Source organism: Labrus mixtus, chromosome 19 (assembly GCF_963584025.1).
Source record: "Labrus mixtus chromosome 19, fLabMix1.1, whole genome shotgun sequence".
Lineage (NCBI taxonomy): Eukaryota > Metazoa > Chordata > Actinopteri > Labriformes > Labridae > Labrus > Labrus mixtus.
In genome coordinates this window covers 6693025-6716152 of record NC_083630.1, presented here as the reverse complement: position 1 = coordinate 6716152, position 23128 = coordinate 6693025, and the positions used below count along the sequence as shown (strand labels likewise).

The 23128-nt window shown below is 39.2% G+C and overlaps 2 protein-coding genes across 10 annotated transcripts; one reads left to right on the top strand and one right to left on the bottom strand.

Annotated features, from left to right (window-relative positions):
• Positions 1–189: 189 nt before the first annotated feature.
• mak (male germ cell-associated kinase) lies at positions 190–13554 on the bottom strand. Of its 8 annotated transcripts, none has more exons than XM_061064495.1 (16): positions 13417–13554; positions 11540–11928; positions 9853–9907; positions 9357–9478; positions 8689–8768; positions 7144–7276; positions 6837–7008; positions 5949–6116; positions 4721–4969; positions 4296–4519; positions 3821–3960; positions 3292–3420; positions 2151–2237; positions 1419–1538; positions 1150–1245; positions 190–903 (listed from the first exon to the last, which is right to left on the bottom strand). In XM_061064495.1, the coding sequence occupies exons 2-16, from the start codon at positions 11641–11643 to the stop codon at positions 743–745; spliced, it is 2040 nt and encodes a 679-aa protein (XP_060920478.1). In that variant the 5' UTR covers positions 11644–11928; positions 13417–13554; the 3' UTR covers positions 190–742. The 8 variants fall into 8 exon arrangements, with proteins under 8 accessions (XP_060920478.1, XP_060920477.1, XP_060920479.1 ...); XM_061064494.1 differs by lacking the exon at positions 8689–8768 and adding an exon at positions 8212–8294; XM_061064496.1 differs by lacking the exon at positions 8689–8768 and adding an exon at positions 8212–8294 and having other exon boundaries at positions 2151–2234.
• Positions 13555–14395: 841 nt separating this feature from the next.
• Positions 14396–22106, top strand: plcxd2 (phosphatidylinositol-specific phospholipase C, X domain containing 2). Of its 2 annotated transcripts, none has more exons than XM_061064797.1 (8): positions 14396–14939; positions 15321–15457; positions 15627–15746; positions 16325–16378; positions 16494–16649; positions 17421–17531; positions 17951–18081; positions 21158–22106. In XM_061064797.1, exons 1-8 carry the CDS (start codon positions 14837–14839, stop codon positions 21315–21317), a joined length of 972 nt encoding a protein of 323 aa, XP_060920780.1. In that variant the 5' UTR covers positions 14396–14836; the 3' UTR covers positions 21318–22106. The 2 variants fall into 2 exon arrangements, with proteins under 2 accessions (XP_060920780.1, XP_060920781.1); XM_061064798.1 differs by having other exon boundaries at positions 14811–14950.
• Positions 22107–23128: the final 1022 nt, after the last annotated feature.

The following is a 23128-nucleotide window of genomic DNA, read 5'->3' as shown; positions in this document are numbered from 1 at the left end:
ATTATGCACCTTTTTGTTTTTATTTGTAAAAAAAAACTTTTACAAAATGTTCAGATAATTCATTGCTTAATACAAAGAGAGAACGTTATAGCTTTGACTACCATTGCAATTAAAAGTATTTAGTCACCTGGTCAATAGAAGAAGAGGAAAATAAACATTTCAGAATGTATTGATAAATGATCGTTAAGGTTTTGTCATCAGTAATAAAACAATACTTGACCATTGCTACTAGAGTAAAAAAAAAAAAAGAAGGAAAAGCTTTGCTGTGTTTAACTCTTACTCAGAAATATCCCAACACTAACAGTAGAATTGGCGCATCCTGGATCTTTCAGGAATACAGTGGGATTGTCTTGCAGACAGTATCAGGCTTTGTTCATCATGGCAACTGTCATCTCCAAATCACAGAGACTCCATACACCCTAACAGTTAGATCATACATGTCTCAGGTTCTCTAGAAACAAGGATTTGCTACAGTGGCATAACAATAGTCTCTTAAAAGAAGGTGGGATTTCTTGTGTTCCACTTTTGTCACTTTTCTTCCTACCCTCTACCTATTTTTTTTTTTTTTTTTTTTTAAATGTAATTTGTTTCAAGGAACATGTAGATTTCCTCATTTACAATTTCTTCCATGTTTAAGTATGAACATAGTTATAACTCTGCATCAGGTTAGCTTTTTTAATCAAATATGTGTGCCACTAAATAGTCCAATATCCAGTGGAAGCTGTTCTTCCATTTTTGTGAACTACCGATTTCCACCATATTTGGATGTCCAGTCCACTCTGCCATGGACGGGCTGCACGGCTGGAGCTCTAGTCAGGATGTTCCCGGAGTTTTTCCCAAGGGTTGCGTAGCTGCTCCCCTTCATCTGAGTCCTGTCTGCCCTCCTCCTCCAGCCCTCGAAATCTGGAACAACATGCATGTGAGTCGCTTGTTCTCTATGATACTGAGACCATCTCTCTACCCAGCTACATATCTCACTTCAGTGTCCTGGGTGCAGAGAACAACGATTACACCAACATATAAAGCTATACAGGTAGGTATAATCCAAGCCAAATGTAAAGATAAAATGTGTGCTCTATTAGTATTCAATCAATAGAAAACGATGACTCAAGCATGGAGAAAACAGCAACAACTAGAGAATAGAAATACCTTCATTAGTCTCACTCAAAGAGGAGTTAGAAATAGGCTTGGACAATGCAGATTTTGGTTTGTCTTTTTTATTGTCAGGAGATGAGGAAAGATTTACTGAAAGAGTGAAGAAAGGAGAAACAGTAAAAGTTAGGAGTGGAAATATTGCAAGTCAGTGATATGAAACTTTATAGAAAAATGAGGAGGAACAGTTAGGAAGAGAGTAGCTGATCACACAGAGTAAAATACCAGGAATCATTTTGTGTTTCATAGATAAGATAAAACCATACTTGTGTGCTGACCAGCCAAAGGGGCAAGCTGGATTCTCTGTCCCACTGAGCCCACCTCTTTCTTTTGGAATGACGGGATATAACCACCCGAGAGGTTGTATTTGGTGCTTACAAAAGTCCCTAAAAGTGAAGAAAAGACACAATTCATGGGTATTCCAAACACTCATTGTAATGCTCTCCAGTAAGACTTGTGTTAACTTCAAAAATACCGCAAAGAAAGAACATTTTAGTGGAGAAAATCATTTTTAAAAGTTCTCAAATATGACCTCACTTCTGTTAATGTCTTGTGTTAGGTTGTGAGATGTAGGTACCACATATGCAAACCAATGACTAAGTTAAAGTGATTGAAGCCATTCCAGCGACACCATCGGTCTGCTTCACCAGCAGCCACAGATGGTAATCACTATAATTAGAGAAGAGCCTCATTGTCCCTTTATGAAGATGTTGTGGTTGTAGTGCAATTTACCACCTAATTCACACCTGGAGTTCTTAGTTCTCGGGTTAAACTGTGTATTTGTACTCTTGTCTCCCGCAGAGCTTTTAGCAGTTTGTTTCTTTCACATGTTAAGTCTTCAGCTGAATACCTAAAAGCTCGGTGCATCAGCCGGCATTCTAACCACAATGTTGATACACAGAGGAGCTTTAGCATGACAACACAAACTTACAGTCACAGAGTCAGAGATAGCTATAATACAACAGAAGAGTTCACTAAATGTAAACTCAATGAAATACCTTTGGAGAGATCGATTTTCTCAAGTATTCTTTCTTTTACAATAGCTTTCTCTTGAGGGCTATCCATAGATTTAGAGGCAGTCTCTTCTAGAGTCCCAGGAAAAAAAAGTAGAGAAGTAGGACATGCATGCATCAGAGGGAAAGAAGAAAAGGGGGAAAAAATAGAAATGATTGGGGAAAATTCAAAGAAAAACATCATGCAGTGTTGGTTAAGGCAACAGAGAAAGAACAAAAATGTTGTCTTAAACTTAACAACAATTTCTAATCCTGAGTAATAGGTGAGTAGAATCAAAACAAACAGTGTTTGTGTGTGTCTGAGGGAGTGCGTGGAGGTTGGACAAATGAGCAGGGGGTTACAGTTAAGGGCCATTTAGGGAACACTAGATCTAACACTGGCCGTCATGAATTAGAAAGAGAGGAGGAGAGGTGAAAGAGAGGCAGAAGAAGAGAGGGAAGGAGGGGAGCACAGCGGGGGCTCATGTTGTGTGCCTGTATACATGACAAATGATTTATAGAGGTCTACGATCTCTAAAGTCACAGACACTCTGGCTCACTCCGAACACTGCTCTGTCAATGGCCCCATAAATACTGATCAGGAGACATTAGCTGCATCATTAGCATTTAGAGCTAATCACAAAGAGTGCAGTGTCCTATTATGTAACAGTAACTGACACTGACTGTCGCCAGGTTTCCACTGCCTGGTAAAATGAGGCGATTAGGACGGTCATGGTGTAATCATTATTCATTGCTCTGGATTTCAAATGTAACTCCTCAGCAGACGTACAGTGTGTTAGTTTAAACACTTTTTTATCATGCGAGGGCTGAAATAATCACAGAAAACAAGTTAAATATACGTTGTAGACAAGAGTCACCGAATGCTTGCATTTTATGGCCTTCAATTTTCGAAATTGGTTTTTGATCCCACATGAAATTCTTCTTTTTCACTAATATTCTGGAACACCGATTGGTCAGTTTATTTTCTACAAATGGGGGCTGTAAAACTAGTTGACAGATTACATAATTGTTCTGTTAATTTGTCCTCCTTCCTTAGCACGTTAGTGAAATCTGGGAACCTGAGTCCTATCCACTGCACACTGCGATCGACCCTCTTAACACATCTACATAAGTCATCAGTCCTTACCTGCATTGACTCTGGCTCCAATTGGAGCGAGTGGTTTATTGATGGTGCTTGAGGAGTTCTCCCACAGGTCCCGTAGCGTCATACCACCCATCTCCTTATCTGCAGAAGTCTGATTCTTGCTGATCAACCCTTAAAGGCAATAGAAGTTGTGTTGTAAAAAAATCTAATGCAAAGACTAAAATGAGCATGTTGCATTTTTTTAAATAAAACTGGCAGATCAGGTTGCTAAATATAAATGGAAATATGCTTTATTGTTTTTATTGTTATGAGAATGATGAAGGATTCATTGCATCGAGCTGCGGATCATATTTCATTTCTGAATCTGTTACAGAGGCTTTTTTTCTTTTTAAAGGTAATGACAAACTTTAATGAAAAAAAAAAATAACCTGACATAAAGAAAACAATCCTCATAAATAAGTTTAACGAGAGAAGAGGTAAAGTGATGCATTACTATTTCTTGCTCAACGCTACATCATGGTGACTTTTCCCAATGATGAAGACGACCCAATTTGGTGTCAGGCAGTCTTACCTGGCAAGTATCGTGACTGGCTCAGATAGTGCTGCCGAGCCGCAGATCCTGGAAGATTGGAGTCCATATGGCCCGCCTTAATATTGTTGGGTAGCTTAGTCACTGAGCTGTAGGAATACAGAGGTTTCGGCTCCTTAGGCCTGCAACAGAAATCAGTCTCTTTAAGGTCCATGCCCGGAAAAGCATCTCATTTTTCAGAGTGCACTTTGTGAAGTCTCTATTGTGAGCTCTTATTCTGTGTTTGTTGTGCATTTCAAAATGTATTTAATAGTTACAACAGACAGGGCTGAAGCTAATGCATGTATATTTATTGATATGATAATCTGAAGTCATGTTACCTTTTACCAACTCAGATAATACATGATGAATGACACAGTTATACACATTGTTAGCCTCCATTAAAACGACTGAGGGTCAGTGCTAACATTTTCCTTTACTTTCCAATGCAGACCAGTTAAGATATGACATCACTTACTGTGGGCGCTGCTCCATAGGGACCCTCTCCTCCTCTGTGTTCCCCAGGCTGGGTTTCTTGGAGTTGGAGACGGACATTTCTGAGGGGTCGGATTCCTCCCAACTGTCTGAGGTCTTGGTCACTGTCTGTCCCCAGCGACGACGGCCACTTTTCAGCACCGCAGCCCCACCACCACCACCACCACCACCACCGACACTGTTCTCACTGCCCAGCGATGCAGCTTTCTGCAGAAGATATTAAACTCAAAGTCAACACAAACAACCAATTTTCTAAATCTATTTGACCAACTTAACATCTGTGATAGTAGTCACATTACAAAATCAGTGACCAGAAGGACTTGTTTGTGTAAAAGTAGCATTTTAAAACACTTTTCTTGTGCAAAAATTACTCTTACATTTTATTGAAAATGAAATCAAGACACTCACTGCATTGCTGAGACCTGGTTTACACTCAGTCTGGGGAAGAGGGATCTGCTGAAGAGGCTGATGATGCTGCTGCTGCTGGTTTCTGGAGGAGGATGTGGAGGCTTTGGACTCAGAGGAAGACTGTTGGGGATCGGTCTTGGACTCTGATACTTGCCTCTGGCCTTGCACCCTTCCCTGCACCTTCACATTCTGGCTCTGAGGATGAGGTCCTAAAATTTGTCCGATCTGGAAATATGGATATCGCAGGGCCTGGACGAGGGGGAAAGGAACGCAAATCATTATTGTGAATATTCAGCAAGCACCCTTTTACAGCACAGTCAAGATTTCCTAACAATTCAAAAATGATTAACCCTGCACATACAAATGTATGAACCAGTCAACTGTGTAACTTGCATCATAAAATATGCGAGGAATTGAGCTTTAATGACACCAAACAAGGACAATTGTTTTCATCAAAGGCATGGTAGCATGAATTGTAAAATAAGTTCCATTCAGATGACTATTTTTGCTGACTAAATCTCAAGTGAAACCAAATTGTTCTCTTAGGATGAACTGAAAACAGATGTGCATCATTCACCTGGGAGCTGAGCAAGCAGAGGATGGAAAAGCATTCTGTTACTGCTGTCAGAGAGGTGTTGCCTACTCAGGGCCCACAGAGCAATTCAAGCTTCTCACTTGAGTGTAAATTATGTCTAACTACGTCAGTGTTTCCCCTACCATTATATATATATATTTGTGCCTTTAGTGTAGAGATAGGATAGTGGATAGAGTCGGTAATCAGGGAAAGAAGTCATTTAAGGATACCTGTCCGATAGAAAAGGACAGCTGTCCTTAAAAGTAACGCATGAACACTAAGATTCCTTCAAGTGTTTGTGTCCGTCTCCCCGCACCCCCGCACCCCCCCAAAAGCTGCAAACCTAGGGGAAATACTGTACGTCATAACCACTGTTGTTGGTATTAAACACATAGCACAGCAGCACAGGTGGAACATTAAGCACTGGCAGAGGGAATGAAGTAAAGCTTAAGCACTACTTAAAATGAAGGATTAGGATGCTGATGCAACTGTTAATCTTCATGTACTGTAGCAGCGTGTGCTGTACTGAAATAGGCATTGTTGCTCTAAAGAAGGTAGTAGTTCTCAGTTTAAACTGGAGTCCTGAGCAGTCTAGCCCATTATGTAAACTACAACTTAACAGTCAGTCTTGAGGCTTGGTCTTGCCTTCCGTACCTGTACAGCAGTTGGCCTCTTTTTTGGGTCCCACTGCAGCAGGTCCTTCATCAGGACGATAGCCTCATTGCTGGCATTAGGGATGAGGGTCTTCAGGTGGGTCGGCACACATTGAGGAAACCGAAAGTTCATAGCAGAAGCTAGCTGGTAGCCCTCCGGCCAATCCGCCTAAGGGAAGAGCAATCGTAGGATCATTTATTATAACATAATATGAATTAATTATGGTTTTTTTTTCTCAGATTATGTGGGAACCTTGTTTGGCAATTCACAACTTTTAACAAAAATGGCTACTTCACTAAAGTATGTTTTGAACATACAAATACAAGATCCTCAACCCTAAAAGCAACTATTGTCTCAATGTAATTTGATTTATGTTGAACCCTCTGGGGGTCTCCCTGCTCTAAGACTATCTGAGTACATCATGGTCATCATAAGAGAAAACATAGTGGGTGATTTCTGCACCATTTGTTAGATCTGGATTGAACTTAAAAAAAAAATGTATAGTACAAAAGGAACATAGTAATGTTTACATCAGTGCTACTGAGAGGTGGATGACTCAGGTCTTGACCAAGTCTTACTAGAAATGGGCTCTGTGACTGTTCTCTGAAGTCAATAGAGATGGATTTGGGGAAATCCTTTGAAATGAAGTTGGCATCCTGCTCAGCATGAAGTGAACTTAAGCTGCTTTACACCACAAGCTCATTTTCACCACAGAGAGAGGAACACAGCTCCTGCCCTTCTTACTGTTAATTTAAACACATTTTCCCTTTATAAATGTAATCATATAATAAATTATTTTATTTCATTTGATATCAGAACATGAAAAGTTTGATTAAAAGTACAGATTTAATGTCAGTCATTTCTACCTATCCTCCAGTTTCTTATTACCTTTTTGACAGTGCCGAGGACTTGACAGATTTTGAAGACCTCGTCCACTTCACTGTTCCCAGGGAAAAGAGGTCTGAGGGTGTAGAGTTCAGCCATGATGCAGCCCACAGCCCACAGGTCAATGGGCGAGCTGTAGGTGGACGACCTGAGCAGAACCTCTGGAGCTCGATACCTGGACATGAAAAAGGAACATTCTCAAATAAACCAGCCAACAACTCACAACTAAAAATATATATAATGTACTTCTTGTATGCATGATTTTTTCCTGTTTTTTTTAATAGATATTGTTACCCAGTGAAGTACTTACCATCTAGTGGACACATAGTCTGTGTAGGGAGGTTTGGAGCGGATCTCTCTGGCTAGGCCAAAATCTGCTATTTTGACCAGTTCTGGACCCATGCATAGAAGATTTTCTGGCTTCATGTCTCGATGAAAGAAACCTGAGGGAAAGGTTTTACTGAGCTGAGCCAAAGTTTACAGAGTAATGTCACTTTTTAATAGGCAAATAAAATCACCAAACTACTACTACTAACTACTACGTTTTATATATTCATTGCAAATGTGCAGATTTCAGAAAGCACAAGAGAAGAAAAACTAAGCAGTTGCTGAATGGCTGTTTATTTTTTTTTGCTCTTGGATGTTAGTGGCCCAGATTTGAAGGTCTGGTTAGTCAAGGCCTGAGAGTTATTATTTAAACACCCCAACGTTGATTGTCTAACCTTAACCAAGCTATTTGAGTTCAAATGTTACATGTACAGTTTGTCTATCCTTCTTCCTGCATCTTATCCCATCTACCCCTATCCCATTTTTCCAACCCGGCGCTGTTCATCTCTGCTAAGTGTTACGCTCATGATGGATTAACATTGGGTCTTTGTGATATAGCAATGAGTAAAGTTTTTTACCTGCTTTTATTAAAGTGCCTCGAGGTAACATTTGTTATGAATTGGCGCTATACAAATAAAGATTGATTGATTGGCAGTCCTTTAATTACTGCATTCAGATATTCTGCATGAAGGCAGAATCATAAAGGGTAACAATAGGCTGTATCTTTTCTGCATGTTTTTTTGTTAATGGGGTTGTGATGTAAATCATGCTTGCTGATGAAACAGGTAGCAAATGGAGATAGGGTCGGCAATGCTATTTTAAAATATTGTTTTGTATGGATTGAGTCTTTTTAATGTGTCAAAGCATAAACTCGACTAGTAAGAATACAGAATGAAACATGTACATGACATGACATTCCATATTTCATGTGTTGTTCTTTCTGAAGTTTATACTAAACTGTAAGAGTTATTACAAACACACACTAACCCAACAGACGAAAGATCATGCTATTTATGAGCAGGTAACAGAATGAAAGCAGAGGACCTCTTACCATGCTTATGTACAAAAACCATCCCAGAGAGCACTTGAAACATGATGTTCCTAATTTCATTCTCAGAGAACATCTTATTCTCTCTGACAGCAGAGCAAAGCCACGGAAAAGGAAGGAATGAGAGGTAAAAGAGAAAGAAAAAAGAAAAGCAGAAAGTGAGATCCTGAAACATAAAAGCCTATTGAATGTGTGGAAGCATGGGCATGTCCAAGTTTAAATCAATTACGGTTTTTTTTTTTAGATTTGAAAACTTGCCAATCTATACATGTGGCGTCCACAGATCCATTTATTAAAAAGATGCAGAACAGTTAGTTAGAAAAGCAAGTTATGAGAGTTCACAAACTACAAGATTCTGATCATTTAATCTCCAATTTGGCAATTCAGAACCATGTTTGAAATATTCCATATTCTGAATCTTGCAGTATGCAACCATCCTCCTCACACTAGCAGGGCATAAGGGAAACACTGTACACCTACCATATTTGTGAATAAAGGACAGGCCTTGTAAAATTTGAAAGCTTATGTTTCTGATCACTGATTCAGGGAACAATTTTGTTCTGTAAAAATAAAAGTGATTCTTATGAGCCTGGTAATGCAAGTATAGGTACATAAACAGAATTGTCTTTGTAAGTCACTCAGTGGCAAAATATGCTGATAAACAGAGCATACATAAGAATATACAGTTAGACATTCAAATGTGTAACACACCAGGGCTTCTTTGACCTGTGCATCTTTGTCATTTATAGGCAAGACAAAACAAAGTGTTGGTGTGGTGCACACTCTGGGTTTTCATCCTAGGAAAAACCACAAGGCTGCCCCTAGAGATATGAGTCTGCTGGCAGCTGTATATGTGTAAGGGCAAGCTGATGCAGGTCAAGTTCAAAACATTTAAAATCATTGTCTGATGAGAGGCAAACATAAAATATGCCAGTGGAAACAATTGGGGCCAATCCGATCACTCACAGGTAAACATTAAGTGAGTATATTTAGCCATGTATGGCTTGTAATCCAGCTGGGAAAATCCTGATAAGAAGCTGAAATTTTGTAACTTTACAATATAGCTACGATATTTAAAAAAAAACACCACTGTTTTATAGATCATGTACAAGCACTTACATCGCTAAGTGTGGCGTTTCTTTTCTCACCTGTCCTTCATTAGCTGGTAGAGGTTCTCCTTCATATACTCAAAGACAAAGTAGAGGTGGTCGTTCTCTCTGATTACCTCCTTCAGTTTCACCACGTTGGCATGGTTCAGCTTCTTCAGGGACTGGTGAGACGTACCATTGTAGAAAATGAAGAATAATGGAATTCATGTAATGTTATTACTGTTTCATGTACACGTGTCATTAGGTGCATGGGAGAGAGATCACATGACATGTTCACAATTACTAATGAATGATTTCCAGAGAATAGGGATCATGTCAAACAGTTCATGTTGAAGAACTGTTCAACGGTCAATGAGAGTGCTCAGGTAGATTGGACATTTTTAAGTTCTAACATGGCACAATGTAAAGTGTACAGTAAAGAGATAATGTGATTTTGTTACATTGTTAATTTGCAATATTGTGATTACTAAGAAACACAAAGAAAGCTTTAAACTATGTTCAAAGAGCTGTTGTGCATGATTGCGTTAAACCTTACCTTCACCTCTCTTAGGTTCATACATTCTTCCCATGAATAAAACTTCCTCTTCATTCTGTAAAGGAAGGTCAAACCAAGTGTACTCAGATATGTATCACCTTAAGAAGAGACATCACATTCAGCAGGCAATATAAATTACACCCAACATACAGTGGTGTTAGTTATCTTTTTAAAGGACTCCTTTGTGTGAATCCAAGAATATTTTTGTAGTTTTTGGGGGTGTCTCTACTTTCAGCTCATTCATTTCAACAATCATAACAAACTATCATTTGTAAAGTCAAATAGATTGGTTTTCTAAACTGTACAGGCTTTACTGTTGATTGTTGTGAACTTGAATGAATACATTAAAACCACACACATACAGAACACACCTCTGGTCGCTTATCTTCTCTGACCAGCGTTACCTCTCCCTCCAGCTATAATTATGTAAGAGTTACAGAACGAGCTAATATCTTGTTTCCCTCTCTCGGCACCTGCCTGTTTCAGTCGCTCCCACTGCAGTGTCAGTAACCTGACACACTCCTTCTACTTTCACTCCCTTTCACCGTCACCACTTGTATTGTCTTGCACGGTAACCAAATGATCAACCAGTGGACGCATCTCCCCGGTTTCTCATCTATTATTGAACCCCGCTGCCATGCTGCTGAAACAAAGGCATGTTGGCTAGTTTGTTTGCCCTGGTGAAAGACGGAAACCAGAAGCGCTTAGTCCTACACTTTACTTTGTTTCGGTTCTTTTAAGTATGCTTTCATCCGGGGCAGTGTATAATTCATGCAAGAAAAAAAATCAAGTTTTTCAAGAAGTACAAAGAGTCTGTCAAACTTTTGAATAGAGTTTCAAAGAGAAAAGTTTGTTAGCCATAAATTACCATAAAATACTTTTTTATTGACACTGACAAAATGCTAAATATTAAAATACTAAATGTCTGTGTGGGTCCCCCAGGTCCAGCTCAGTCATCCAGGTCAAAGTAGTGCAAAGTTTGATCCTAAGGAGACAACTGGACTTGTTGTAAGTTCATTCAAAATGCTTCTTTAGACCAACCAAGTCCTGTTGTCTTTGGGATGAAATTGGATAATTGATTTTAATGTGGAAATGGAAACTTAAAGAGAGCCATCACACTCTCTCTTAAGCTGAGCTCAGTTTGATATTAATGTCAAATTCAAACATTACTTTTTATTTGCAGCTGCTGCCAGGAGTCTTTAAATGGATATGAATTTTAAAAAAAAATAATGATGTCTCTATGTGACCTACAAAAGCAAACGTGAAAATTAGCAAAAGGAATGATCATTTTGGGGTGATATTTGTGAATGCTTGTAACCAATGCCAACAGGTAGGTGTCAGACAAAGTGAGTTACATCACACTGCATGGGAAACTGAAACTCATAGACATTTATATTTGACTTATTGGGTTCAGTAATCTGATGATATTATGGGTTCTTTTTATTGTAAACTGAGAAAACACTGAGTTTTCTCATTTCACTTTACTTGTGCTGTTGGTCCACATAACCTTCTTTTTAATGTAAATCTGCCCTTAAAACTGGATTATTAAAACATGTTGACCATATAACACTTTAAAAACAACTTGCCTCTCTTTTATCACCAAATGACTGTATATCAATACATTGTCATAAACTAAGAAAGACAAGCAGTGTTTAAACCTTTATGGTTAAAAAAAGTAGCTCCTCACCTCTTTATAGCCACCAGCTCTCCAGACTCATTGCTTCTCCCCATCAGCACACTACCATAGGTGCCGTCACCCAGCTGCTTCAGGGTGGTGTAGCGATTCATCATCTCTTAAGATGGGGTCATCAGCTTGCTAACTTTCCTTATTCATCAAACAAGATGTGGACATGCAGGACTCCTTCATTGATCAAATGTCTCGTTTCACCGGCCTCTTCTCCAGAAGTGCTCAACAGTTCTTTCCCTAGAAGGTAAGGTCTTCACTTGGCCAGTTTGTCACCACGCTCACCAGTTCTTGAGGTTTAACTCTCATCTTGCAGTAACTGATCCTTAGATAGAAAGGCAGGATCCCGGTGTTGTCGGTCAGCCAACAGTCAATTCTGTGTCTTCATAATCCTTAAGAGACAGGACATAAAGAAAGAAAGACATCAGCATCAGATATAAAAACAGTCTCCTACAATTCCAGAGACAAGCAATGACTGGCCTGTTTTGCCCTCAGTGGGGTGATTTAGGTGTGTGCCTCACTAGTAGGAGGCTCCCACATGACAACTCAAGGGAGATGACACATCCAGCAGCAGGCAGATTAGGCCCAGAGGGATGTAAATAGGACGTTACACAACGATAACCTGCATCCACTCCCTTCCACCTGCCTGGTGAGAGGATGTTATTGACGACACGGGGGTAACTGATTATTGGTAAATGATTTTTGAGGCGAAACAAAAAGAGTTAACAGACTCAGAATACCCTGATGATTTACCTCCGGCGCAGCTGTAAACTGGTCTGTCCTATGTTGTAACATTGCCCTAAATGTTTCATTAGGTTTTGTGAAACATCCTTATCACATATGTATTCACACATCAAACACATTGCATATCTGAGAAATGCCTTTGGTGAAATCTTATTATGTATTTTATGCTTTCCCAGATGTTAAACAAAAATGTATCGACTAAAGCTTTAAGGATATGTTGTACTTCATTATAATAACACATGAATTAGATGAATCAATGCCACAACTGTACCCTAATTCTACAAAAGACAACATCTACAGCAAGTAGAAAGCAAAGAAAACTGCTTCTTTTTGGGCAAAGTGTGGAAAGTAAGCAGGGCAAGTCTCTTATGAGTAAATGACCTGCTGTGTTTCAGATTAAAACGTCAATGCTGCTGCAGGTAGGCCAAGGGCAGTTAAACAAAATGAGATTACAATGGATTTAGTTTTGGGACTCCTGATAACTGTTCAATTAATAACTCACCATGTGCCTATTATTTCACTTTCGCCTTAAATGTATGTAAATGCTTTTAAGATTCACTACTCATCTTTGAACATTGGAAAGACTGTTCTCAACTTTCTTCCTTATTACCGTTAAAGGAAGACATTATTTCTCTAAACAATAGCTTCCTGATATCTGAGTCTCAAGGGACAATAAAGAAATAGTAGCCTAGGTCTTACAGGTTCAGAATCTGGCTAGCCTGCACTCAGCTCGAGACAATCTGCTGGTGAGGGATTTAAAGGGATTGAGCATGTCTTTAAGCCACATGACATTAGGAGGCCATTCAAGGTCAATTATTGAAAACACGCGTAGACATTTACCTTACCGTTGTAAAGAAACAGATTACGTTTAACTTTTAAAATGATTACGTGGTAACAAAGGCATTGTTTCCAAAAGTAACCTGTTGACATTCACTTTTAACCCAAGTTAAGAAGAATCAACTTCAGTTCACTAACTGGCTACACCTTCTTAAAATGGACAGGGGAATAGAAAAAGTGACAGTGACATTAGTGGCTGACATGTCAGCTTTGACAACTCATCCCCACAACCATTTTTGTTCAGGCCCTATTCCTTTCTTTTGCCAAATAGGTTATTTCATCTGTGGTTTTAAACTCACCATTTAGGGGTTGAGTGTCTTTCCTGGACGGTTATCTGGCTCTGCTGATAGAAGTTTCCTCTCACACAATCCACCATAGCATCCACAACTAGCTCGTACGATAAGCCGCTCTGTGTGTGTGCGTGCTACTGTTCTCCATGGAAACGCACACACAAACTCAACGTTTGTTTAGGTTGACAAGTGGACGCAATGCTTTGTGGGATTTGTAGTCCTTGCAAGCGTTTAGCGTTACTGCTGAAGTGAAAAGCCGCAGCCCGAATAAACTAAAGCTTCAAATGTTCAATCTTGGCTCATACTAATACACCGCTTAGTCTTTTATTTATAATTCAAAAATATATATTTTTTTAAAAGACTCGAAGAAATTGTTGGTAAAAAGGTAAAACCCTTTGAGTAAATGCTGCTACTTTCTGACTTTAATTAAATAGGCCTGTGACTAATTTGTCCAAAAACGCGAATATTTAAATTCAATAAATAAAAATGTAGGCTAAATAGTATGCCTAGCCTATCTAATTTTTTTCGTTTGCAATAAGCATTCAAGTCACTGGATTGGTTCGGTAGTGAGGGCTCTCCACATCTCGGCTGTAAAGACTGTGGTTACAGTTCTGCACCAGCAGATGGCGCTGTAGCGCTGCGGCTTTTTATTTCCAGCTCGGCCAATGAAGCTATAAAGACCCATAGCCTACCCATCCCAATACAGATTCTTTAAATAAATAGGCGTGGCCTTTTAGACAATTATCCTTTTTCCCAACTACACTACGTCTAGCCTTCATGAAATTTCTACAGTTTCTGTCAGACCAATGAAAAGCAGCGAATGCATTTACAATACAATGCAATGCGTGCCAATACATGCTATTAATAAGCTATATCATGGACAGTCATCCAGCCTGCATGTTATTATTGCTGACTCTTAAACACATTAAATTAGCCTTCATGTTCAGACGACTTTCCCATCGCTGTGTGTAGGCTACAGTCTATGGGTTAGACTAGGCTCTATGTGCTTCAAGTGCTTTTGACAAGAGGAGGATATTTACCTACAAAATCACACACACATTAGGCAGGTAAGCCAAGAAGCAGGGAAGGAGGGACAACAAAGTGGAACTCTCCCTAAGAGGATTAGGTCGTTAGCCAGCCTGCGGTCTTTTCAATGGATTCCCGGTTCCCAGAGCTCAATTTAGCAGCCTTCCATGCAATAGCCATATCGGACATATAGTGTGAGAAAATTGGTGACAATGAATCCTGTCCCTGCCGAGTGGTGTAGGCTACTGATCCGGGGATTTTGATGGATTACATTTGATTTTAAAAGATGACGTTAGTTTCTACCTGATGGGAGCGCGCGGGAACCCGTCGCCGGGATTGCACCGGAGAGCGGTTTCCTGAAGGGGGGGGGGGGGTTTGTTGAGAAGGTAACGCGGTTCTCGACATGAAGACTCGACCTGCGGGGATCGGCAATGCCAACGCCGACTGGATGGGTTCGCTCCCATCCAAGCTCAGTGCCATGCCCCTCAAACACCTCGCCGTGCCTGGTGAGCCTGTCGTGCGTAAAGACGTTTTGGTCACTCAATTCATCTGTCCAGCAAACTATTACACCAATGTGAACTTTTGAACTATAACATCAGAGCTACAAGAAAAGTGATGGTGATGCTAAAATACACGTCACCTTTATCACTCTCCACCTGTCACCCGTTCTTTATTTTCTGTTAATGCTGCCTTGTTTTAGGCTACCTCTTCGCCCACTGGCTCTTTATTCTTTTATCTTTGCCAGTGTATTATTGTCCTTACAACCCCTGTATATTTTATGTATTTGTTAATTTTTCCTTCTTGAAGATCTACTCTCTCTCTCTCTCTCTCTCTCTCTCTCTCTCTCTCTCTCTCTCTCTCTCTCTCTCTCTCTCTCTCTCTCTCAGGTTCTCACGATTCCTTTACCTACTGGGTGGATGTGCACGCCCCTGTGGGACCAGATCAGAAGGCATATGTAAAGTACCTGGCCACCATGTTCAGCGTCTTAGCCAAGAAAGTCATGGTGAAATGGTCCATGACTCAGGTATTAAGTTCAGACTACTAGTATGTACAAACCCAAACATGTGTGGTGCAAAAGAGCTTCCAATTATTATTTTTTAAATATTCAAAGTCAGCGCATTTTAAAACACATGTTTTTGTCTTTTTAGTCAGCTGTTGTGTGTGTTGTTATAAATAATGTCTATTCTTCCTAGAATCTGACATTTAAAGAGCAGCTGGATGCAGGAATACGCTACTTTGATCTAAGAGTCTCCTCCAAACCAGGTGAGCCTGGAAAAGAGATCTACTTCATCCACGGCCTGTTTGGACATAAGGTGAGCAGCAAAGTCAGTATTCATTTAGGTATGTATTTAAATCTCACAGTCTAATGTTATCATCCTTTAATATGTGTGTCTTTCCTGATCCCAGACCCTAAGACAGTCTCCTGTCCTGGAACGATTTTTATTTCAACATTGCTTCAAATATGTTGCTGCTCGTTCAGACTTCATTTTGTCTGTGCAGTGATTTTGTCCAGCTTGTATTGTGTTCTAGTGGCCAGCTGATGTTATTAGAGGGAAGGTTGTGGCCTTTGAGGCAGGGATCAACAGTTGTTAGTTTAGCTGTAAACATCCCTCTTCTACAATGGGTCATTGTGACATGTCATTCTGGTCCCCTATAAGACACAAAGTCTTGCCACTGGTAGTGTTTTATGAGATGTGAGTGTTTATGTTAAGGCTATGACAATATCTAAACGCACCATAAGAATATCTTATTATCAGATCTTACTTTTATCTTTACTTGTAATTATTTGTGTGTTTGTGTTTTTCACACATCTACATGTGGTCTTTCTACATCACCTGTAGATTTGATGCGGTAAATGGTCTCTAACCTTTCCCTCCGATTTCCCCTAAAGGTGAGGGATGGCCTGTTAGAGATTAACAACTACTTAAGCAGACACAGGAAAGAGGTGAGAAGCAAGTTAAAGTTTTTATTTGATGTAAATTTAGAAGAAGAAAAAAAACATGGCTACATTAGCATGACCAGAGATCCTGACCAATTCTGATTGGTTTTATTTTTTTAAGATTGTCTTTCTAGACTTCAACCACTACTACGCAATGAACGCAGAGCATCACAGTTACCTGATCAGCATGCTCCAGGAAGTGTTTGGCAGCAAGCTTTGTAACAATGGTGCAGTTGAGGGCGTCACCCTGGACTACCTGTGGGAGAAAGGATACCAGGTGAGATCAAAATGCACCCGAAGAAGTGAGAAGTGATTGGACAACAATTCTAAAACATCCAGACCTATTAGTACGTGGACTATGGGGGTCATTCAAATGTCATTTAAAACAACATGGAAAGCTATGCTCCTCTGTTTAATCTTTAACTAGAAAATCTTTATGAAAGATATCTGGAGGTTATCATCTGCATCCAGGGAAATGACAGATTTTTTTCCCCCACTGCTTGTGCTTGAATGCACCTGAATATAAATATGTCTTTACTCGTTAGCCCAATTAACCCTTTGGTCAAGTAATCCCTGAAGCCTTTGACTTCTCAGGGCAGGAATTAGTTCTGAGCGTCATCCCATTAACGGTTGTTCCACCATTTCCCTCACCTACTTCTTACACGAAGTGTTGTTTATATCCTGTTTATATACTTTTTTGAAATGCTTATTTCCTCACCTTAACATATCTTCATCTTCTTTTTACAAACAATACATGAGCACAAGAAGAACCATATACACACCCGTTAATTGCATTGCCCCAGGTGTATGTCTGCGGATTATTTAAATACTGTCAGGTAAATCTGTAACTGGCTCACAGTGTAAAGGAGTAGTAGACGGAGAGAGTGCAGTGTAAGTAGGTGAATAGGGCAGAGCAAAGAGGAAAGACAGCAAGCCGAAGCAGAAACGTCTACCAGCTGAAAGCCTTTTCATCTTTCTTGTGTAGTTGAAAGTGCACGTTCACTTCTTAACTGTATCCACTTACAATGTTCTTTGATTCTCTCCGCAGGTGATTGTATTTTACCACCATCAATCAGCTCAGGATATCCCAATCATGTGGCCAGGCAACAAGATCCCTGCTCCCTGGGCAAACACCACTGAACCACATAAGCTCACACAGGTCAGAAAAACAACATTCTCTGATAAGGACCTGCAAGCATGCATGCTTCTTTTATCTCATTTAGTGGAAATCAATACAGATGTCTTTGACAAAATACTTCTGCAAGATTAGGGATTCAAGCCAAAACAAATTTGTAATTTCTTGAACTTTCTTGACTTTTAATCCTTTGGTCATCAACACATTTGACCTCTATGTGTGCATAGGTCTCTATAGTTACAGACAATCTACAGCTATTATTGCCTTCTACACAATTGGCTTAGTATCAACATCCCATACAAATACTTTTCTCTGCATTCTTTCATTCCCTTTTACAACTCTTGTTCTGTACTAAACTCAACAACAAATCTACTCTATTTAATTTTCTCAATAGAGTAGAGACTTTTATGGTGTAATTGTTGTTTGTGCATTCCACTGTATAGTTCCTGGACACCACGCTGAAGGAAAGAGCAAAGCAGGGCTCCTTCCATGTGTCTCAGGCCATCCTCACACCCAGGGTCAACACAGTGGCAAAGGGCCTGGTCTGGGGGCTACGCAACTACCTGGTCGAGAGGTCAGTGATTAAATTTGGTTTTTCTTTTAAGATTTATATTTGGGCTTTTGCCTTTATTTGATAGGATAGGGGATAGAGTAGGGAATCTGGAGGGAGTGGGTAATGACATGCAGGAAAGCCACAGGGCCGCCTGCTTGGAGGACTATAGCCTCCGTACATGGTGTGCAACCTAAACACCAGGCAGTCTGCGCCCCATCAGTGACTACATTTTGGGTGTTTTATGAAAATGTGTGATTGAGGGAGAAATGGTGAGATGTTATCAAAGTGTATATATAAATGAATTTGTATGTCAAATTCTGTAGTGGTTTTGATGCATATACTTAACATTGCCTTAAAACCTTTAAGATGCAGCAGTCCAGCTGTGTGTAAGTGTGTATTTTTTACATTTACCATCTTTGGAAAATGACCCATTCATTGACTCTTACGCTCTATGTTTTGTCCTTACTTGGTGGCCAGCAGAGGGCAGTACACTAAATGTTGGAAATGATAATTGCATCCTCATCCATACTTGCAAAAAGTAAAATGAAAAGTTGTTGCCCTATTTCTTTTGAGGGTCAAAACCAAAAGTACAGTTTAGTGCTTAAATGGAATTTCCTTTAATATATCTTCAACAAGTCCATGCTTTCACACAAAAATTAAAGGTTGAAATCTGATTAAAGCAGAGCATGTATGTTTTTGATATAGCCTACATATGCTTCAACACTGCTGTGTCACATTCTATGAAGTGAACATTTAGGATGTGAGATATTCAAGAATTCAAACTGATGTACCATCAAATTGATGTGAGCCTTGTAGCAGACCAGGCTGGAGAAATGAATGACTCTTTTCTGACTGATGGTTAATAAAGCTTTATTTTCTTTATGCAGTGCCATTCATTTTCACAAACACAATGAAAGAGCTGTACAGAGAACAAAAAATAAAGACAACCATTACGCCAATCACATATTCAAGCTAAAATACATTAATTACAATATAAACAAGACAAAAGATATATAAATATTAAGTTCATAAAGTGAATTTACAGTGGTTCAAACATTTTAGTCTAGACCTACCCGGTAATAACAATTAATCATTTTTCTATAAAAACCAAAAATATAACCATTAAATCACATAGGGGGATTGTTCAATGTAAGGTACTGATAAAAGGGCTCATGTTTAGTAACCAGACAAACATTTTTTTTTTTTACATTAAAGCAGGTCTTACAGGCCTCAATTAACCAGGGGCTAAGATACCGTCGCAACATACAACGCAACGTAACAGAAAAACATCAAAGATTACAGAATGTATACCTTGTGCACCACCTTCCAGGAGGCTCCTGAAGTTTGGAGAATGGACAACTGTGGTTTCAATCAATCATTTCATGTGAATGATTCGCTACCTGCATCTGCTAATATCCGGTTGCAGGTAACAAGCAAACTCCGTCTTCAAAATTAGAGCCTCAAAAACAGATAAACATACACAAATAACCAGAAAACACTACACTTTATATTACAAAAAACTTTAATCATTCTAGAAATACAGCATAAAGTTGATTTGTACCTTGTGCACATTTCGAGCAGGTTGCTAAAGCGTGGGGAGTGGACAACTGGGGTTTCAATCAATCACTTCATGTGAATGCTTCCTTACCTGTACCTGCATCTCTTTAACATATCCTGTGGAAACAGGAAACGGGTAACAAGCAAAACCCGCCTTCAAAATAAGAGCCCTAAAAACTGATAAAGCATACACAAAATCGCAGAAAATACTAGACCTTGTCTTGCAACCACAAGAAAACAATAAAAGGCGTACATTAGATTTTTGTATTTTATAAATTTAAGGGGTCTTTTAAACAAGCCTTACAAATAAATCCAACAAGGTAAACATAATGTTTCTCTTTTCTCTTTAAACAAGCCTTACAAATAAATCCAACAAGGTAAACATAATGTTTCTCTTTATCCTCTTAATGGGTCATTTACATGAATTATTCAAAAGCTTTGTCAGTATTTTTGTTGTTATAGATCTTCATGCATCGTCTCTCTATCTTTCTATTAGTTTTGATTATTATTGTCATGCTCTGCTGGGATTGGCTGTTTGGGAGCTATGAGACCAGTGATGTGACTGGCTTAGAATTGATCTATAAATCTAATCTAATCTAAATAGATTTCTATTCCACTTTACCCAGTCCTTTACAGTACTGCACAATGAAACCATGCACTTGCAAGATTAAGTAGGATATATAGAGTAATTTCAGTAACAAATACTTTGCCTCTGAGAACCTGCCTTTCAAAAGTTAAAAGTTCTTCTTTATCTCTAGCTTCTCTATTAAAATATTAACACACAGTTATGACTTTACTGGTTCATTTTTAAGGATAAATTCCCTCAATCGATTTACAGACAAAGGATCGTAGGGAAACACATTTTATCTTGGAATCTTATATCCTAATTGATGACTAACTTAGTTGCACAAACTTGAACAGTCAGTCTGTGAGCCTTAGGTGGAAATGAAGGTGGAAATCCTGACTTACAGTACACCAAACCCTTACATGTGAGAGAAGCCGACTCTGTTTGTAAATTTCCTGCGCGGACGCTCTGGCGAGACAGGAGGTGGCCTAATTTTGCACTTCCAAGGAAATGGGGTTGTTTATCTCTGCTGGGTGACTTCCTGGTTTTGTTCTGCTTGTGGCTCAGACAGAGAGGAGAATTTTAGGGTGTTAGTAGTGATACAGCTACAGAGTCATGGCGGGCGTGTGCGCCTATGCCAGTTACCAAAACAGACACTGTTTGAATGCAAAGCAATGATTATGACACAATAGTGGAAAAGAAGTATTTTGCTGACAAACACAAACTAAGCTCCCCTTAACCCTTTTTAACCCAGAAAGACATTCACCCAAAGAAGAGCTCATTAAAAGTTGGTAATATTATAGTTATAACAAGAAACCATACAGAGAATGAAACTTGGCACTTGATATTTTAAGTATTTTTGCGAGCCAGGGATTGAGGCTGAAATGATATCCAAGTGATAGGCTGTTCAGTTTCACAAAAACAAGTGTAACTTTAAACCTCCTAATGCATACTTTCTTTTTCTTCCGGCTCTAGAAACCTGCCAACCATCATGTCCTGGGTGGAGGCTCAGAGGCCGGGGGTGGACGGGGTCAACATCATCACCTCTGACTTTGTGGAACTCACAGATTTTGCTAACATTGTTATCAAACTCAACAACCTGCTGCTATCTGAAAAGGACAGCAAGTCAAGATAACACATGTTTGCACAACTGGACAAATTTGTGCTTACTTACCAATGCTGGAAATAGGATTGCAGATTCTTCCACCTGGAATGATTCAATGCATGAGTCCTGCAAATTGGTTTCAATCAATGTATTTTTTTAAATAATTATACAAATGTATAATGTTAAACACTTTAAGGGGGCATTTTTTTTATCATCAGAGAGAAGGTAGCCATTTCTGTATGAAGCAGGGATTGTGTAGACATTTGAATGAAAAGTTGTACACCTTAAAAATCACTCAACTTTGATGGCTTTTTATGACTTTATTAGAGAGGAGGACAGTGGATATTGTAGGAAAACCATGATGAAAGAGTGGAGAATGACATGCAGCAAAGTGCCAAGTGTCAGAGTCAGACCCAGGCTGCCTGCTTCGACGACTATAGCCTCTGTACATGCAAAATAACCACTAGGCTATCCAGGCTACCCTTACCCTCAACTAACTATTAGAAACATAAACATTTCACATTTAGTTGCCCGGGTAAAACTGTGCTCCAACATCATGCAAAAAGTCCAAAAGAGGAAAGGAATCTGTAGATAAGATCACAGAGCCCGGCCCATACCAGCTGGCTTCATCATATTCCTTTCCCGTCACCCCTGTTTGGAGCAAAACTTGAAATATATATACTTTATCTGTAACTGCAACACAGACGAGGTCACCTACTTAAAAAAAAGTTACCTGGACAGTGATCATATAACTAAAAGATTCTACTGTAAATTTGATGTTGATAAATATGTACATTAAAGATTATATTTTAAAACAAGGATCACATACATCATTTGTTTTTTAAGGTTTAAACTTGATTTAAACTTACATGAAATAAAGACTTGGATTGAAAAGGGATTGGATGAACAGACTTCTTAAACACCCAACATTTTGTTAGAAAGTATCGGAGGAAAATGCTCAGCCAAAGAAATTGCAAAGACATTTGTTGAAATTGCATTCTCAGTTCACCTATAACTGTAAACAATTAGCAAGTAAGCTAAAGATTGTTTTTTATTGACACAGTTTTTTCTGATGGTGAATTGATAAAAAGAGAAAAGTACAGCTGCAGACTATTTTTGTTGCTGTTAAGAGTCCCATATGGCAAAATGGAGCCCATGGCAGCACTATACGTTATACTTATAGTTGGGCTTTATAATTTGAGATAGTAAAGCAGTGCACCTTTAGGTGGGAAAAACAGAGAGGAAGCCAAATATATGTTGGAATGTGTGCCACAATTCCCATAAAACACATTGCCCATACATACGCACAGCTATAAATGTTTATGTTTATTGTGTTTATTCTCAGTTTACCTGGGCTGGACATGCAGAAATAGAACCAATGTCCAGGCATAGAAAAACATTCACTATACGACCATGTCAAGTCTGCACTGAGATCCATAAAATAGACCATGTTAAAATAGCAAAGAGCAATATGCCAACTTATTATCCCGTGAAATGTTCTGTGTGTGTATCTGCTTCAGTGTGTGTGTTGACTGCTTGTATGTGTGTGCCTTGTGGGCCCAGTGATTACTATGCATGACACAGACAGTGACAGTCGCCTTGCATTCCTGAGGTCAGAGAGGAGAAGAGAGGGAAACGGCAGAAGAAGGTGAAAGTGATTTACAAAGCAAAAGAAGTTAAGAACTGCTAAGAAAGCAGAAAAAATAGATGGAAAGTAATGGACATGAAAAAAATACAAATAAAAAATGTAGAACACCTGTCTTATTTTCAGCAGCATCTTCTAACAGGAAAGTAAAATGTTTCTTTTCATATCAACTCTGCTATTCTTTTTTCACTCCCTT

What these genes read in the sequence shown, in the direction of transcription:
- mak (XM_061064494.1), bottom strand. Translation starts at nt 11,643, where the DNA reads ATGATGAATCGCTACACCACCCTGAAGCAGCTGGGTGACGGCACCTAT. An exon ending in GAGCTGGTGGCTATAAAGAG is followed by an intron (nt 9,908 to 11,539) that starts GTGAGGAGCTAC and finishes CTTCCTTTACAG; the next exon opens with AATGAAGAGGAAGTTTTATT. An exon ending in GAAAATCGATCTCTCCAAAG is followed by an intron (nt 1,539 to 2,150) that starts GTATTTCATTGA and finishes CTTCACTTTTAG; the next exon opens with GGACTTTTGTAAGCACCAAA.
- plcxd2 (XM_061064797.1), top strand. Translation starts at nt 14,837, where the DNA reads ATGAAGACTCGACCTGCGGGGATCGGCAATGCCAACGCCGACTGGATG. An exon ending in ACGGCCTGTTTGGACATAAG is followed by an intron (nt 15,747 to 16,324) that starts GTGAGCAGCAAA and finishes TTTCCCCTAAAG; the next exon opens with GTGAGGGATGGCCTGTTAGA. An exon ending in AACCACATAAGCTCACACAG is followed by an intron (nt 17,532 to 17,950) that starts GTCAGAAAAACA and finishes TCCACTGTATAG; the next exon opens with TTCCTGGACACCACGCTGAA.